Genomic DNA, 15,896 nt, shown 5'->3' with positions numbered 1-15,896 from the left:
CATAAAAACAAAAGTGTATGGTGCATAATTGAATGGAGACAAGACCACATTTTTTTTAACACAGCAGCAAATGATGAAGACGTTTTAGGACAGAGTGAAAGTTTCGACTCGTTAACAATGGAAGGAGGGTGAAAGCGAATCCTGTCCCACTCGTGAGGCGCCCATCCTTCAGCACCCTCCTTACATAACATCGCTGCCATCTGTTTCCATTCCCTGGCCAAATGTGCTGATGTTACAACTACAGTCACTCACACTGGAGGCATGACACTCAACAAGTTTCCTGGAGAGGAACCTAATGACATCGTGAGCCAGGAGATGTGCACAACCTTCCTGCCTCTGCTGTCATCTGGACAGAGGACTCTTGTACTTATATAAAGTAATACCTATATTTTATTTATTAAAACCCTAGCTCCTATTGTCCCAGTAAAACACTGTAAGTGAATTTATCCTTAGACTTTTCCTTACGAATGTCACTTACATTTACCACTTTCTAATGACATTTAATAGAATAACCGATTTATTTTTAGCCACAATAACAGGATGGTGTCCTAGTGTCATTCTGTTGGTGCATCAGTTGATCCAGAGTGAAAAGTTTCATCACTTTTTGGAAGGATGACATTAAAATATATGTTAATATTCACGGTCCCCAGAGGACGAATCCCATTGACATCGACTGTCTTCAATTTAAACTGATAAATATTGAAACAATATTGCGTTAAAATATCCCTATTTAGACATGTTTTAAATCTACCAAAACAATATTGCTTTTATCATTCAAAAAATAATTTAGGTATTATCTGTACTGCAATTTTTTACAAAACTAAAATCTATCTATCCATTATGTGACACACTCAGAGTGTAGAGTCTGAATGAATTACTGAATTGATCTGTTTTAAACATCCCTCCTCAATACAATGTTCTGAAACATTTATTTTCCGAAAAGCTTCTCATTTATTATTTATAAGTAGATTTGGTGCACATTAAGCACCCATCAGCCTTAATGGAGACATTGACCTTCTCTGTTCTCCTCTGAGTTCTGAACATTTTCTGTAATCCTGTTTGGGTTTCCTGACGCTGCCTGTCTTATTTCGAAACAGTCCCTAACCCCGTGATTAACCCTCGTTAGCTTTACCCCATTACTTCCAGGTGTACCTATATATAATCCTGCCTTTCCTCAGATGTGCCGGCTCTGTTTCTTTTCGATTTCCTGATTGATTCCTAGTTATTTCCTGGTTTCTTATATTTTTTGACTTTTCTTCATCATGCCATGTACCTTAGTGTGTCTTGCAATTTGGTGCTCCCTTTCCCTGCTGCATCTTGACATCAAATCAAACTACCCAAATAAATATTTTTGCTGTATGTTCTTGGCAGGCAATCAACAGGCATATTTAGATCACAGGCATTTATGTGATCCAAGTATAATAGACTCAGACTACAGGGAAACAGCCATATGACACACTTATTTATATAACTTGTAATTTTTTTGGATCTGACACAACATAATATACAAGGATATGCACTTTCAAAATAATCTAAAAAATGTTGTTGTTTTTTCAATACAAAGATACATGTGGCTATTATACCTTTATTTTGACTGTCTCTTATTGCTGCTGAGGAGATGGCTTTCCCATAAAGCAACACATTTACTGTTTTATTACGCAGATGTGTCTTTTTGTTCTTGCTTGAATTGGATTGCAGAACAGTATTGTTGTGATCATATTTGGTTTTATGGCCATAGTGGTGAAATGAGTTTAAAACACAATGCGATGTTGTGTTTGTAAGGAAATCCCCACAGTTTTATTCATAGAATGTCTTCGTTATTAAATCTGCTCCGTCCCTCTCCTTCGTGTTTTGCTCTGGTCCTTTCGGCGAAAGTGTTCCTTGAAAACCTTGCCAGCAGCTCACAGTGCCGCCTCGACATCTCTTCCGAGGTGATTTCAAACTAATTTACACCTTCATTCGAGGCACCGGAGTGACTCGCACATACTGTCCATGTCATGTGATCTTAACGACTCATGTTTGGCCGTAATATTTCTCATGGGAGTGGACCAAAGCAGCTTACCTACCAGATACTCCCCAATAGCCAACATACTGATTAAATCTCTTGGTTCACTGAGGGTATGTCTTCCAGGACCAAAACAGAAACTCCAGCTGCCCACGATTCAGCACTTCTTCTACTGTAAATGCCCTATTAGTGTAACTTACTACCTGGACGATGGATAATATATCGCAAGGGAGGCTGATTTCTTAAAATACGGTAGATATGTCAGCCTATCCTCCCAAAAATACTTCAGCCTTGTTAGTGGGATGCTTTGCAGCTGAGTTAGAATGGGCAATAGGATGAGAATCAGCCCCACTCAATCCACCGTACTCTGCTGGAAAACACTGGATTGTGCCCACTGAGCAGTGAACGAGTTACTGCTCCAAGCAAAAGGAGCATTTCAAGGTCTCCTTCCCAAGAATATGAAAGATACAGAGCATGGCATGGACAGGAAAATTAATGCAGCACTGGCGGTAACAACTGGACTGTTATGGGTAAAAGAAGAAATCTCTTTGAACTGATCTTGTTGATAATATTGAAGAGAATGAGACTGTGGTAGGAAGATATTACATGGTGAAAAAACTGGACGAGCTTGAACATGTCGGGGTAGGACGGTTTATTAGGAAAGTTATTAGGAAACCTTTGATACAGATGCAAATCAGATTTCTATATTTAGTCTTCATCTTAAATTTTCTCTCAATTGTATGGATAGTGAGGGGTATTTGGATTTTGGCATAATGTAACCTCATCACTGGATGCCACTAAATCCTGCACATTGGCCCTTTGACCCATTCTGGCTTAGTCACTTACAATAATTTCAGTTTTGCACAAACGTGATTCCATTATTTACTCATTTAATTTAACAATGGACTGTAAAAAGATGTCTCAGTGTGCGCCGTGTATCTCGCTATTGAATAATCTGGCACAATTGTCTCTGGTTTCATGCCCCGAAGGCATGCTGAATTTAGTAAACAGTGTGTCTAGGTGGCAGCTTGGGGGAAAAGGGATTACTCTCTGCAAGGCTCAGTATTGTGCTAGTTGACACCTGCCGGCTTACATGTAACCTGCTGTCAACAGCGGATCGTAATTAGCTCCCCTATCCAAAAATCAGGTTTCAGAACCAGCTACACTAAAACACACAGCACTGCTATAAGGATATGTTCTCCCTCCTCATTGAAAAACCCCAAAGCATTTCTGTTTTAGGGATAATTTAAGACATGTCACTGAGACAATTCTGTCGCTCTGCCTTAATGGTCTGATAATCTGAAAGAAATTCCATTTATAAGAGTGATGCCTCAATCTTATTACAATATGAAGACTATAGATGTCTTGAGAAATGTCAATATACAATCTTGCACAAAATGTCCAACAGAATGCAGCTTTGGAACAAATCAAATGCATTAGTCCTTGAATGTTATTCAAAAGAAGTACAGCATAAAATTACATTTTGAGGCCCTGTTGTGACTAAAGGATCACTCCAATAAAATGTTCTGGTCATATGTTAAGTGTTCTGTGTGCATGCGGTCAGGTTTGTCTCTTTGACTCTTCTAATCTAAAGTCACATCATATGTCGATCCGTCCCATTTACCCTCAGGTTCCATTGCTGAAGCAACGTCACAAGCAATCAACTCTGATTAGCAACGTTAGCAGCCAACAACAGGAGCACGTGCACACACTTGCATGCATGAAAAAACACACACATACACACCTAAATACACGCACACACAATGTACAGCGAAAGCTGAATGTCACTGCCTTGGAGGAATTCATACTGAGTGAAGCGGATAGCTGAGCTCCGGTCAGAGAAGTGATGCTGAGTGCCTCCAAACAAAACTGTTGCAGCGAAATTTACACCTCCTGACACACATCCAAATAAAACATAAAAAATGTGGTATGTGCTGATGTCCCAAAACACAGAAAACTGAAATAAATAATTAAACATTTGCAACATGACATGGTTACGTAAGCAGACCATTCTTTCCTTGCATCGGCACTGTACATTTCATTCCTGTACTTCTGCATTGCACTGTACAGGAAAGCTAAATAATGCATGGTTTTTAGAATAACAGAAGCTGACAACATGTTCGGAAGTTACTCTCTGCATGGCAGGGAAACAAAATCTCCAGTGCTTAATTAGTGTCTAACAGATATAGTGCTACTATTTCAACTTCACTGCCATTTGTGAAAGAAGTGGAAACGTCTATGTTTTAGAACGTGCAGGGGTTTCATTTTGAGAAATATATAGATGTGACGAAAGTATGACAAAAGATGCAGAGTGTTATGCATCATTGTTGGTGCAAAATCATATACAAAAATTGCTGTGCAAATGTAATTTATCCAGAAACTCCTAGTTTGGAATAACTATATATTCCATATTAATATTTTAGGAAAGCATTATACCAGGGAATGCATTGTATAGATAGGAATACAGCTCACTGATATAGTGGAGTATCATATACTTACTCTGATCTGACTTTGTAGGGGAGGTAGGGCTTATCTTCTCTGTGGAGTTGTCACTGCCCTCATCCGCGACGTAGTCAAAGTTTAAGATAAACATCATCACCACGCCCTCTTCGTTCTTCACTGGGATTATGTGAATGTTGCACTGAAAGTCAGACCCTGAAAGAGACACAAAGTGCCAAACAGCAGAATCATACATAATGCTTATCATATCTTGACGTGTGAGAGAGCTGTGCGAGTCGGCGCGGGAGACGTATGTCGTCGAGCGCTTTCACAATCAGGATGTTAGTTAAACAGAAATCTCCCTCTGGATTCACGTAAATGCAGCTGAAACTATTTAAAGGTCAAGGCGTGCATGACAGAGCAAATAAAATAACTGAGATAAAGTATGCCCAGGGGTTAAACAAAGTTTGCGTGTGATCATGTGTGTTGGGATGCTTATTTCCGCTATGATCCATGCATATTTTAATGAGCGTAAAAATGACTAAGAAGGCAGACGTTGGGTCAATACAATGTGAGAGCCACAGTACTGTGTAAACAGCACGGTTTAGTATAATAGATCAAACGGACAGGACAGATTACAGCCGATTCAGGGGCAGGAATGGGCGCATAGCAATAATCATTAAAAATGAGCACTGTGTGAGGCAGTGGAGCAGAACCACAGGAATATCACATTTTCTGAAACACACTGGTTATAGCTGTGTTAGCAAAAGCTATTGAGGCCCGAGGGGACAACTGCCCACCAATAACACTCTCTGCCCAGCGGACTCTAAACAACAACACAATAGCTACTGTGCAGCTGCAGCAACATACAGTGTCATTCATCATCTCTAGCATGGGGAAACAAAAAAACAACTTTTTTTCTGTTAGCCCCGAAACAAAGACAATTTTCAGAACCTAATCAAAAACTACCTCATAAATTTAAAGCTCCCGTTCCAGCAAGAGGTACACTATTTGTCTCTGCATATTTACGTGTTTTCTATAAAACCAGGACGCTAAGGAGGACTAGTCTGGAAGCAAGACCAACTTCCCTGTCCACAATTTTATTTATTTATTTTTTGTGGTGGGAAGTTGGTCTGGAACCGCTCTGTTGGGAACAGAGTTGGGAACAAATCGTTTGTGCATTGATGGACAGAAGAGTAACAGAAACATAGTCATACATAGCCCTGTAGAGTTAAATTTGTTTGCAACAAAGTGGCTCTGATTGGTTAAAGTACATCCTATCCAAATCCAAGTAATGTATCTCTCTGTATCACTTGAAACACTGCCTATTGTGCGTTACCAACTACCATATTCTGATAAGAATTCACTGTGACTACTCCAGGGTAAAGAAGGCCAGTCCCCTACCAAAAACCTCAGCTCTAATAGTCTGCTAATACACGTTTCAACCAAGAGCTGAAACTGGCAGTGCTGCAAATGAAAGTGCAGGACGAGTTGTTTTCCAGAAAATGCCAAACTCTAAAACACCATTAAAATAGGTACAAAATTTTTGCATGTTTGTTGGGCCAGACGAGTGCCCTACAGTGCAATATATATATATATAAACACATACGCCTCACATTTTATTTTTAGGGGACTTTAATAAACGTGTGAGCTTTATGAATCCGTAGCATAAGAAATATGTCAGAATACAATGTAAGAGTCACAGTATGGTGTGTAGACAGCATGGTTTGGCATAATAGATCAAACAGGAAGGACAGATATCAGCCAATACAGGGGTCGGAATGTGTGCAAAGCAGTAGTTGCAAAAAAAAAAAGCATTGTGTGAGGCAGGGGGGAAGAAACATAAGAAAATCTCAAGTCCTCAAGTGCACTGGTTGTAGCTGTGTTAGCAAAAGCTGTCGATGCCCGCAGGCACAACTTCCCACCAATAACACTTTCTTCCCAGTGGTCTCTAAACAACAGCACAACAGCTACTGTGCAGCTAAGGTGACAAACAGCGTCAGTGGCCATCTTTGGTCCAGGGAAAAGGTGTCCTGACAGCGTTTTCTGATGACTTTGAAACTCCTGACAGCTTTCGGGCACATAATTGATGACAATACATATTTTGTCCCGAAACACAAATAGGTGTTAGTATTTACCATGTAGAAAACAGTTATTAAACATAAACGTGTGATATTAAAACTGTCCCGTTGTCTCTCCACGTAGGTCTGTCTGTCATTCTGTCTGGCCTGTTGTGTTTCTCCTACTCATAGAGGACACATATTACCAGTGTTCACTGTAATCTCCTCAGGGCTCACAGACACCCTGCCAGCAGCATTCATTAGCGGTAGACTTGCTGTCGGACTAAATATAACAAGCATGGTCTGCCTCAACATGCCAGAGTTCTGTTGGACGGATTTCTGCATCAAAACTCCCAGAAGTAATGTCGCATTGTCACCATTGACAATAGGATTTTATTAAAATGGGAAACATCAAAACGTACGAATCGGTATTTGTGAATTGGTAGAATTCAGTGCAAATGTATCAAGTGAATAGCTGGGAATAAATAGTGCGGCATACAGGTGCACTTGCAGAATTTGGATAATAAAACCAGCAGGTGTGGACTACACCCCCCCCCCCCCCCCATCTCGTCTGGTGTCATGGGTGCCTGGTTGTGTTACACTGAAAAGTAGGAGAGCGGTGCTTAGAGAGCAAGGGAACTGTGAGTCCTTCCCCAGAAAATCCCCTTTTCATAAAAAGCACTTCCCTGCATTTCCCAGAAATCCTTCACCTAATTCTGCATTGTCCCTTTTGTAAAAGGGAACATTTTGTGTTCCGACTTTTATCTGTTTACTCATTTATCGGAGAGAGAGAGAGAGGAAAAGTAAATGAGCGCGAGAGTTATTCAGAGCCAACTTAAAATTTGCTGATGAGTCCTGGAATAAATTAAAACCGTTGGTTATAAAGCCTCCAACAGGAATTTTTTTGTGTTCCCCAGACAGAATTAATTTGGGAACATCGTGATCACAGCTCTGAAAATAAAAATAAGTTTTAGCTGCCAGGAAGTCACAGTTATTGTTCAAACCTTCTCATTTGAAACGTATCATTGACAGCATGAAACAGTCATTATATTGTCCATTATATTATGTTATATTTCCAACCACACATTTGACACATTGCACAGGGTGTAAATGAGAAAATGGCTGTTTGCACGTACCAATACATGAATAAATGCTCTGAGCTTACAACTTGTTTAGAAAGGTGTGGTCAAGCACTTTGTTAGAACGGTGAGACCTATCTTACGGTTCAGCTGCTCAGTAGTGAAATGAAAAATGTGACTATACGACATCAGCATCTCTTTTCCCTATTTTTTTGCTCCAGTGCTAGGCATAAATGCAGTTTTCTTGAGGACGTTTTTTTGCATTTAGATGGAGATCGACAAGATGCTTGTGGAAAGAAAGGACGCGAATGGCAAAGGTTCGGCTGGCCGGGAGTCTAATCGGGGGAGACTCAGCTGTTGAGGGCATTCTCGCCCATGCGGTGTGCGCCCTAACCACTCAGCCGTCCGGTCACCCGCTTAGCCAAGCTTTTCTGAGTTCAGCAATGAGCTGTCCATTAAATATGAATTCCTTAAGTTCACTGCAGCAGCAAGCATATAAATTAAAAATAGCTGTTTATTTTTTTTCCTGCAACACATATGCACACTTACATGCTGTATTTATTCTGTCCACGTCTTTTAGCCAACAGAAACGTAATTTAACTCCATTATCAGCTGACATTAAGATGCTATATGTTAACAAAGAAATGCAAAATTTGAATGACGCTGTTAAATTATTGTCAAGTCGAACATAAAGAGTTGTTTATAAGAACAGAGATCTAGTGCACATTACACAGAACAAATGCTCTGTGTGCAGCCAAGATGGTAAATTCAGCAGAAATATTTCTGGGCTACAATTTTCCGGACCAGATGGGGAAACAATGGTAATGCTTAAAGGCTAAGCCATGGGGGTTCCTTCTCATCTGGTACCCTGCTGAATGTCACCTCTACCAACATGGATCAAAAGAAAGCTTCTTCCAGTTCCAAATATGATCTGAAAGCACTCTCTAATCTCTATATTCTTCAGTGTTTTTGCAAACTTGCCCCTACGGTGCTCGTACTCTGCTTAACAACAGGAACATTCTGTGAGTAGAACAGGGAGCGCATTTCTTCCCGTCACCTAAAATCCAAGGAAGTGCGGCATGTGATCAGCAGAGTTACTCATGACCTGGAGAAAGGAGGGTGCAGCCATTGAGAACAACCACGGTATTCATATTATTTTGGATTTCCAAAAAAAGGTCAGGTCATCTACTGAAGGTATTTTTTAACTTGATTTTGTCTCTAAAACTAAACTAAAACTTATTTTATTTAACATTCATGAACTAATTAATGATGCAGAGACCCCCAGAATTTTGCGGTCGTAGTATAATTTTAGAAAATATAGGATAAAATTTTATGATAAAACCATAAATCAACAATAAAACTGTACCAGTCAAACTCAAGCCATAGAATATGTGGAAAAAAAAACTGAATTCAGACCAAAAGATCCCACTGTCTTTTCTGTGACGCTGCCCCCTGTAGAGTAACAAATTGCTTCTTGGCTGAAGTGCCACGATGAGCAAAACTGTCAGACAGTTTTATGAAATGTTCTTTTGTTTTCTTTAGTGTGAGATTTTTAATTTGACCTATTTGCCAGCCACCATGATACTACTGTGGTCTACATCTGGAGCACAGAGTTACAGAATGGGAAAAGCTTACTTGGTACTTTTTTCACAATTAAAAAAAAAACAAAAAACGTAATGTATTCTGATGTTACAGTTGTGAAAGTAGCTTTACTGGACCTTAAAAACAATGTGTACTGAGGATTTGAGCTCTTAACAGGGATTTCATTTTCATTATCTTCAAAACATGTTTTTTCTATTATCTCTTATATATATATATATTTTTACTTATCAGCTTTATTTTTTCATGGTACTTCTTAAGGACTTACACTGAGCACTTCCCTTTGATTGACCGTATCCAAACCAGCGTTGTTAGAATGATTGACACAGTTAGTGGCATTCATTACAACATCCCACTACACGCTCTCCACTTGATGCGAAGACTTCAGTGTGCCTCAAATTACCAAACAGCACCTGAAACCTCGCCGAGGACAGATTGTCTGGGCGCGTACAGCGTGTTGCAGCTGTAACGGCCACCAATGGGGTATCCACTTCTGCCGAGTTAAGAGTCTAACTACGTTGGCGAATGTGAGATCTCAGCGAGTGTGATCTTCATTTACAATTAGATTTAGGACACAGCAAAGTGCACAAATGGTAGACATGTTCGATTTCGGCTTTTGATTTTCAATAAGTCTGACTGTATCCGGGTGTCTCTCCAATAATTTCACACAGTCACAATGTTAATGTCAAACCTGGCCCATGGAAAAAAGCTGCGTTCTGAGTAACTTGCATTGTGCTGCATTGTGCTTCGTTTTACTAAATGTGTCATACGTGCGTGTTTCGCATGTGTTTTCTTAAAGCTGCAGTCCTTCCCGTCTCACTCTCACCGTAGACTCTCATTGGATTTCTCTGCCCTTTACATTCACATTTCACATAATTAACTTGCTATATATAAATAAGCATGAGCGGTAGTATATGCACCCCCGAAGACCGGTGACTGTTTCGTAGTCTCCAGCACAAGTATCCTCCATCCAGGCATGGTTATAGCTGCTAGACATAGCCATGGTAACATCTTTGAGCAGTTTGTATCCAGAGGGAGTGAATGTCCATTCATTCCTTGACCTTTATGGAAAGTGATTCACTGAAAGTCAAGTAATGTTATTTACACCTGCTTGAATGAATGGACAGAGTATTAAGACTAGCTCCCTTTTCATGATGGAAATTTCATTACTGTAGATTCTATTTCCATCATCAATTATTAAGACATTGCTACTTAATAAAGTGATCCTTTGGACAGTATTACAGTGATGGCTCGAAGGTCAAATAGAGTTGCGCTGGAAGTGTAAGATGTCTTATGGCGGTGTTTATATTTGCACCGTAGACAGATATACATTATTTTTTTTTAAATCTCATTTCAGAAAGAGAAGCTTTTGACTCATTTGCCTTTCGTTTTGATGTATCAAGGCCTCGTATTAATCTGCATAAGCTGATCTGCTTTAGGAAGAAACATGAGTAATATTGTTGAAAGCTGATTTTTGTTTTTGTATCTTTCCACCGACGTCCTATCCACAACCGCAGCTTTTAAACACAGCCCTACTACTACCGCCTGGTCGTAAGTCTTGTATAATGAAATCTGACATGCTTCTCTTTTAGGGCTATTCTGCTTAAGCCAATAACACAACACTACTGGGGCGTAGCCAGTCGGGGCTAGGACATGTAGGAAGAGGCCATGCAAGCTAACCCTTTGTTTAGAGTCCTTGGGCCTTGTGGCAATATCTCGCCTCAGTGAAACTGATGTAAGCAACACAGATCTGGCCTAATTTCATCTTCACTCTGTGTCTTCAGGGCCATCAGGGATAGCTCCAGTTCAAGCAACATCTTATTCATCGATTCATGAGATATTGTCCCGTGTTCTTTTATTCTGTTTAATGTAGCACGATTGTTGGCAGACTGAATGCACTGGATGGGAAAATGTAAGCAGATCAACACATATGTTATTAGGATGAATGTTAGAACCAACTCTAGATCGAGAACCTCGCTGAATGCCATTCCTCACTGAATGCCATTCCCCCTCAGGACCAATAACCAGGTTTCATATCTTAATTATGAGCCATGTTAACACAGTGGATTTCATTAGTTTTATTTGAAATGAGCTACAGTTACAGCACATTATCTAAACTTTTCATAGCACTTATTGCGCAGTACAATATAATACAGCTGCTTGGATAAGCTGATTTCACTCTAACAAATGAAGCCGGCAAAACTCTGTGTTTCACCTCATACTGTGAAAGACCAAAGAGGCCTGAGAGTGATGAAAAATGGATGTGCTCTTTTGGAGGCCAGTCATCCAAGTGTCCTGCAGCACACCTTGTGTACTGCGGGCGCTCTGTGTTGCCTCGCTCCCCCGCTACTAAACGCTCAGCAGGGGTACATGGCCCTTCAGTCCCCTTGGTGGGGAGTCACCTATGAAACCCTGCACCCACGCTTACCACATGTCCCCGATCATTCAGCGCGGTTAGCTAAGCTGCCGCTGTTTTGTAGCCATTATCCATTTAACTTCTCTCTGCGCCACGGTGTCAGCTTCCTTTTGTTAAGACTCATTCAGGTACAAAGTATTATTACGCCCCGCGGAAGAGGATAGCGTTACAAAGCCATCACGGGGAAAGCGTTTATCTCGCTGATTATGTATCATAGCTGGCGGAAGACTGAATTTGTGCTATCTCCTCTCACAACGTGTCTCGGCTGTTCATATACACAGGAACGCAAAAAAAAAAAATAAAATAAATATTGCTGTGCTAAAGGCCTTCGCTGAGCTCCCACGGTCGTCATTGTTCCACTACTTTTAATTTCTAAGCATACACATAAGCAGCTTAACTTTGTGCCTTTTTAGTGAAGACAGCCCAAGCTTGGTTGCTCCTGATGTCACATGGCTTCAACAAATCCACATCTTAGTTTTGTAAGATTTCCCACTGTAGTTACTGATGGGAGTAGAAAACAAACAACACTACGTTTGCGTTTCAGTTCATCTAAAGATTTGCATGTAGATCACAGTTCAACCAATATTTAGTGACTGTATCTAGTGGGTGAAAAAACAGAGTAACGGGGTAACCTGTCTGAGCTAAAGCTGGTTTATTTTATGATTTGTGACATACAGTAGGTGCATGAAATACAAAGGATTAACGGATTTGCATTGGGGCTGATAACTTGAAATGCCGCTAGTAGAGGAGACATGAAATATATCCACTTTCCGCCCATCGACTTCAACTTTTCAGGCCGCCTTGAATCAATAAGGCTATTGCTTTCAAGGATGGCATGAATCTTTCATTCCCCTATAGCAGTGTGGGAACGTGTGAACTGTGTCCTCCATACTAGTTTAATGCATTTACTCTGTAAGCTGCTCATTCCCAGTCACTGCGCTGTCAGCCCTGACATCTTTATTCATGAGCACACACGCTCGCCATAAATTCTTCTGAGGAGTATTAAGAGTTGTATCTTGAAGCCGTGATGCACACCAGGGAGGATTGGGAAGAGACTGGGAGCAACGATTATGTTGGAAGGTTTCTGCGACTCTCATCTGTCGGGCTTCAAGCACATGACGTTAAGATGGAGAACAGACCATAGGAGGACCATAGGAACTAAATGAAGTTGCTTTAAAATCCTTCGTAAACCAAGTTGTTTACACTTTCAGGAACAGACTCGAGAGAACGTTGTGTAATTGTCTTGCAGGTTTCTGTAAAAATCTATTTTAGCAGTGCAGCAGCTGGCTCTTGGTTTGTTCATGATTAGCTAAAAGGAAAAAAAAAAGAAAAGGCTGATGGCTGCTGATGGTAGATTAAACATGTATCCATGGCCTAGAATCTAATCAAACTCACAATTAAAAATTAAAGCCTCTGCTCCTTATGATTAAATAAAATATTACCTCTTTTTTTTCCTTCCAGCTTAGACTCCTCATGCATAGTCCCACTCTGTGCACATGCCTTCACGGGCATCACAAGATAAAGACAATAAGTCCATAGCAACCGTGTCTTTCAAAAAGGTGGCCTTCCTGGGTGCAGAATTAAAACATAAAAGCGCTGTACAAGAGGAGCACCACTGGTCTGACTCTGTACATGCTGAGCATAAAAAGCTGATGAGGGCGCACGGCAGGGGGTGGTCAATCTGGGGATTTATGCCACTGGGTGGTAACATCGTATTAATTCTCTCTGACTCTGCAGCACAACATTCATACCAGGACTGGGGATGGCCAAAACCAATGCATGAATGAATCAATGAATCAATGGCAAACACGAGCCATTAATAAGAAAGCATTTTATGCAAAGCTGTAACCAATAATTCACAGCACAATGTCAGCCACGTCTCCACCGCTGGTTTTAGCAGCACATTAAAGCACAGAAACTGCTCCATCATGTTATGGCTTGACATACTGTAACACCTTCTGTTTTATGCCCCATCTGTTATCCACTGACTGATGCATGCTAAATAGGAAACTAAGAAGTGAATTGCTGTGTAGACGTCAAAAAGAGCTGTCCTACACTATTACTCCTGTATTTCAACATGTTCTCACATATTTATTTCTGGCGCACCGACTTGCATGCACGCAACCAAAGAATAATAACCCACTATGTACTGTACAGCAGTACCACTAAGGTGGATCAAAAAGGCAATATTTCCAATATTTTATGCATCACCTACAGTTGCTATCGGGGTAATTTGTTTTTGTTTTGCTTCACTTGCTGAATACACCATGCATAACTTCTCAGATATATGAGAAGGATCAAAGTTATCTGATTACTTTTACATAGTAAGAGTTATTTCTGGGCTGGCTGCTCTTACTCTTCCCCCCTATCAGTGGTAAGGTAGGTTGTACATCTTGTAACAGACTCTGGCTTGTTAGTGACCAACTGACAGGCCCCATCACGAAGTGGACACAATGAGGAGCAGCAGTAGGCGCTCTCTCCGGAGCGACACGTCACAAAGGACACCTCTTGGCTTACGGCCACGCTGTGTCAGCCACATAGTTGTGCCAGATTAATTACTCACCGTCCTTTCGGTAGTAGGTGATCTCCACCTTGCGCTCCTCGGACCCAGCCACAGCCTGTGCCATCTGGCTGATGGCCTCCTTGTCGGTCAGGTCACCGTGCAGGAAGTCACAGGTGCAGGGCTTCTGCATCATGTCCGATCTTGAGAAGCCAGTCATCTCACAGAAGCCGTCGTTGCAGTAGATGATTGCACAGTTCTCCACCCTGGCATTGGCTATCACAAATTTCCGGTCTGCATGAAAAGAAAAGAGATGCATGTGCACTCCTTGCTGTGATACAGCTGATCTCATGGCTCGCAGTCTCATGAATAAAACCAACTAGCAATTCATTTAAGTTTGCTTTCACTTCTTCAGTTCCACTGTAGGACAAATAAGCAGCCTACTGATGATTTATTAGCTAAGCTCACGGAAAAAAACTCAACCAGCCTTCCTAAATTGGGACTTAAACTTCATTGTATCCACTAACCTTGTTTATCTCAGTAATAACATGTCAAAACATTTGTTCATGCATAACCTTATCTGGCAGCAGGATTTGTACATCAAGAACATACTTACTCTGACCCTCGAATTTCCGAATAATCATGCCAAGGAATGTGTTTTGTGGCGCAACGTGACCTCTTCTCACAGGCATGTTTACACGCAGAATATCCCAACGATCTCCAGCGAAAAAAAAGCGCCTTAAACAAGTATATCCCGAAGTTACAATTGCTGGCTCTTTGTGATGTCTCCCTCAGCATCCACACACGGTACCATGCCAGACTCGAGCGCTCCTTCCACTTTAAATGACCTTCCTACTTCGCCGGGGAGTTATTTATCCCGCTTGTATGCCTGAGCACGCGAATGCCTCCTCGCCGAAACGCACGGAATCGGGGAGGATTGCTCGTGTTAGATGCAGTTCGTGAAGCATTTCGCGCTGAGGATGGGCTCGATCCTGACGTCCTCTGTCGTGGTGTGTTGGGCGCATGCAGTGGACAGCGGCTGATATGCCAAGCGGAGTGACGTTGCTCCCCGGGGGCTTAGTTCCCTCCACCTCGGGTATGGATAAGTCCCAGCCTCGAAGCCACACTGAGCATTATCTCACTAGATGCGCTTACAGTTTGTTTTGCCAGTGTGAACAAAATGCAGCCGTTTTGTCATCTCATAAAAAACAACACACATACACTATTCTAGTTAACCTTGGTATCAATAATAATCATTAGATGTGTACAGAACACACTGGTTTGAAGTCTAGTCTCTACTTTTAATGCATCATACTTACTGTATACTATAGTACTGGAATAACATGCACCTTAATGGTACTATTCTATGTTTATCCACTGATTTGAATATGCATATGAGAGACCATGGTTAATGAATTCCTCAGCCTTTCAGTAAACAGCAATAATTTAATGCATATTAATTAAATGAGTGCAGCAGTATGGGAAATATGCTAATATGCAGTCTTGGCTACCAAAGTCAATTATCATATCTCAATACATTTCACCACAGGTGTGAAGAGAATAAACTATGCCCCACATTATAAGGGTGAATGCTGAGTCGGTCACTTGTCCCCTTGTTTCATGCCAAGATAACTATAGGTCGGTCGTCTGTGTCTTTACACAGAACGGACATGATATGAGCGGTGTCCAAACGAAGGCTTATTTCTCAAAGCATGGCATTTACAGAATACTTGGCCATAAAACAATACACTCGCTTGCTAGTTTATTGGGCACATTTGTGAAAAAAGGAATGCATTCT

The 15,896-nt window shown here is 41.0% G+C and overlaps 1 protein-coding gene across 1 annotated transcript in view; it reads right to left on the bottom strand.

Moving 5' to 3' along the window:
- The window catches only part of kcnh7 (potassium voltage-gated channel subfamily H member 7), a 34,407-nt gene extending 19,292 nt beyond the window's left edge, over positions 1 to 15,115 (bottom strand). The window contains exons 1-3 of the mRNA XM_084544342.1: positions 14,715 to 15,115; positions 14,162 to 14,392; positions 4,505 to 4,660 (exon numbers count right to left, since the gene is read on the bottom strand). Coding sequence (XP_084400468.1) covers positions 4,505 to 4,660; positions 14,162 to 14,392; positions 14,715 to 14,790 — 463 coding nt within the window. The 5' untranslated portion in view covers positions 14,791 to 15,115. The remainder of the gene's footprint in view (positions 1 to 4,504; positions 4,661 to 14,161; positions 14,393 to 14,714) is intronic.
- Between the last annotated feature and the right edge of the window lie 781 nt (positions 15,116 to 15,896).

The sequence above is a fragment of the Chelon labrosus genome (assembly GCF_963514085.1).
Source record: "Chelon labrosus genome assembly, chromosome: 5".
NCBI lineage: Eukaryota > Metazoa > Chordata > Actinopteri > Mugiliformes > Mugilidae > Chelon > Chelon labrosus.
The sequence above is the reverse complement of the archived record's forward strand: the minus strand, read 5'-3'. Positions and strand labels throughout refer to the sequence as shown.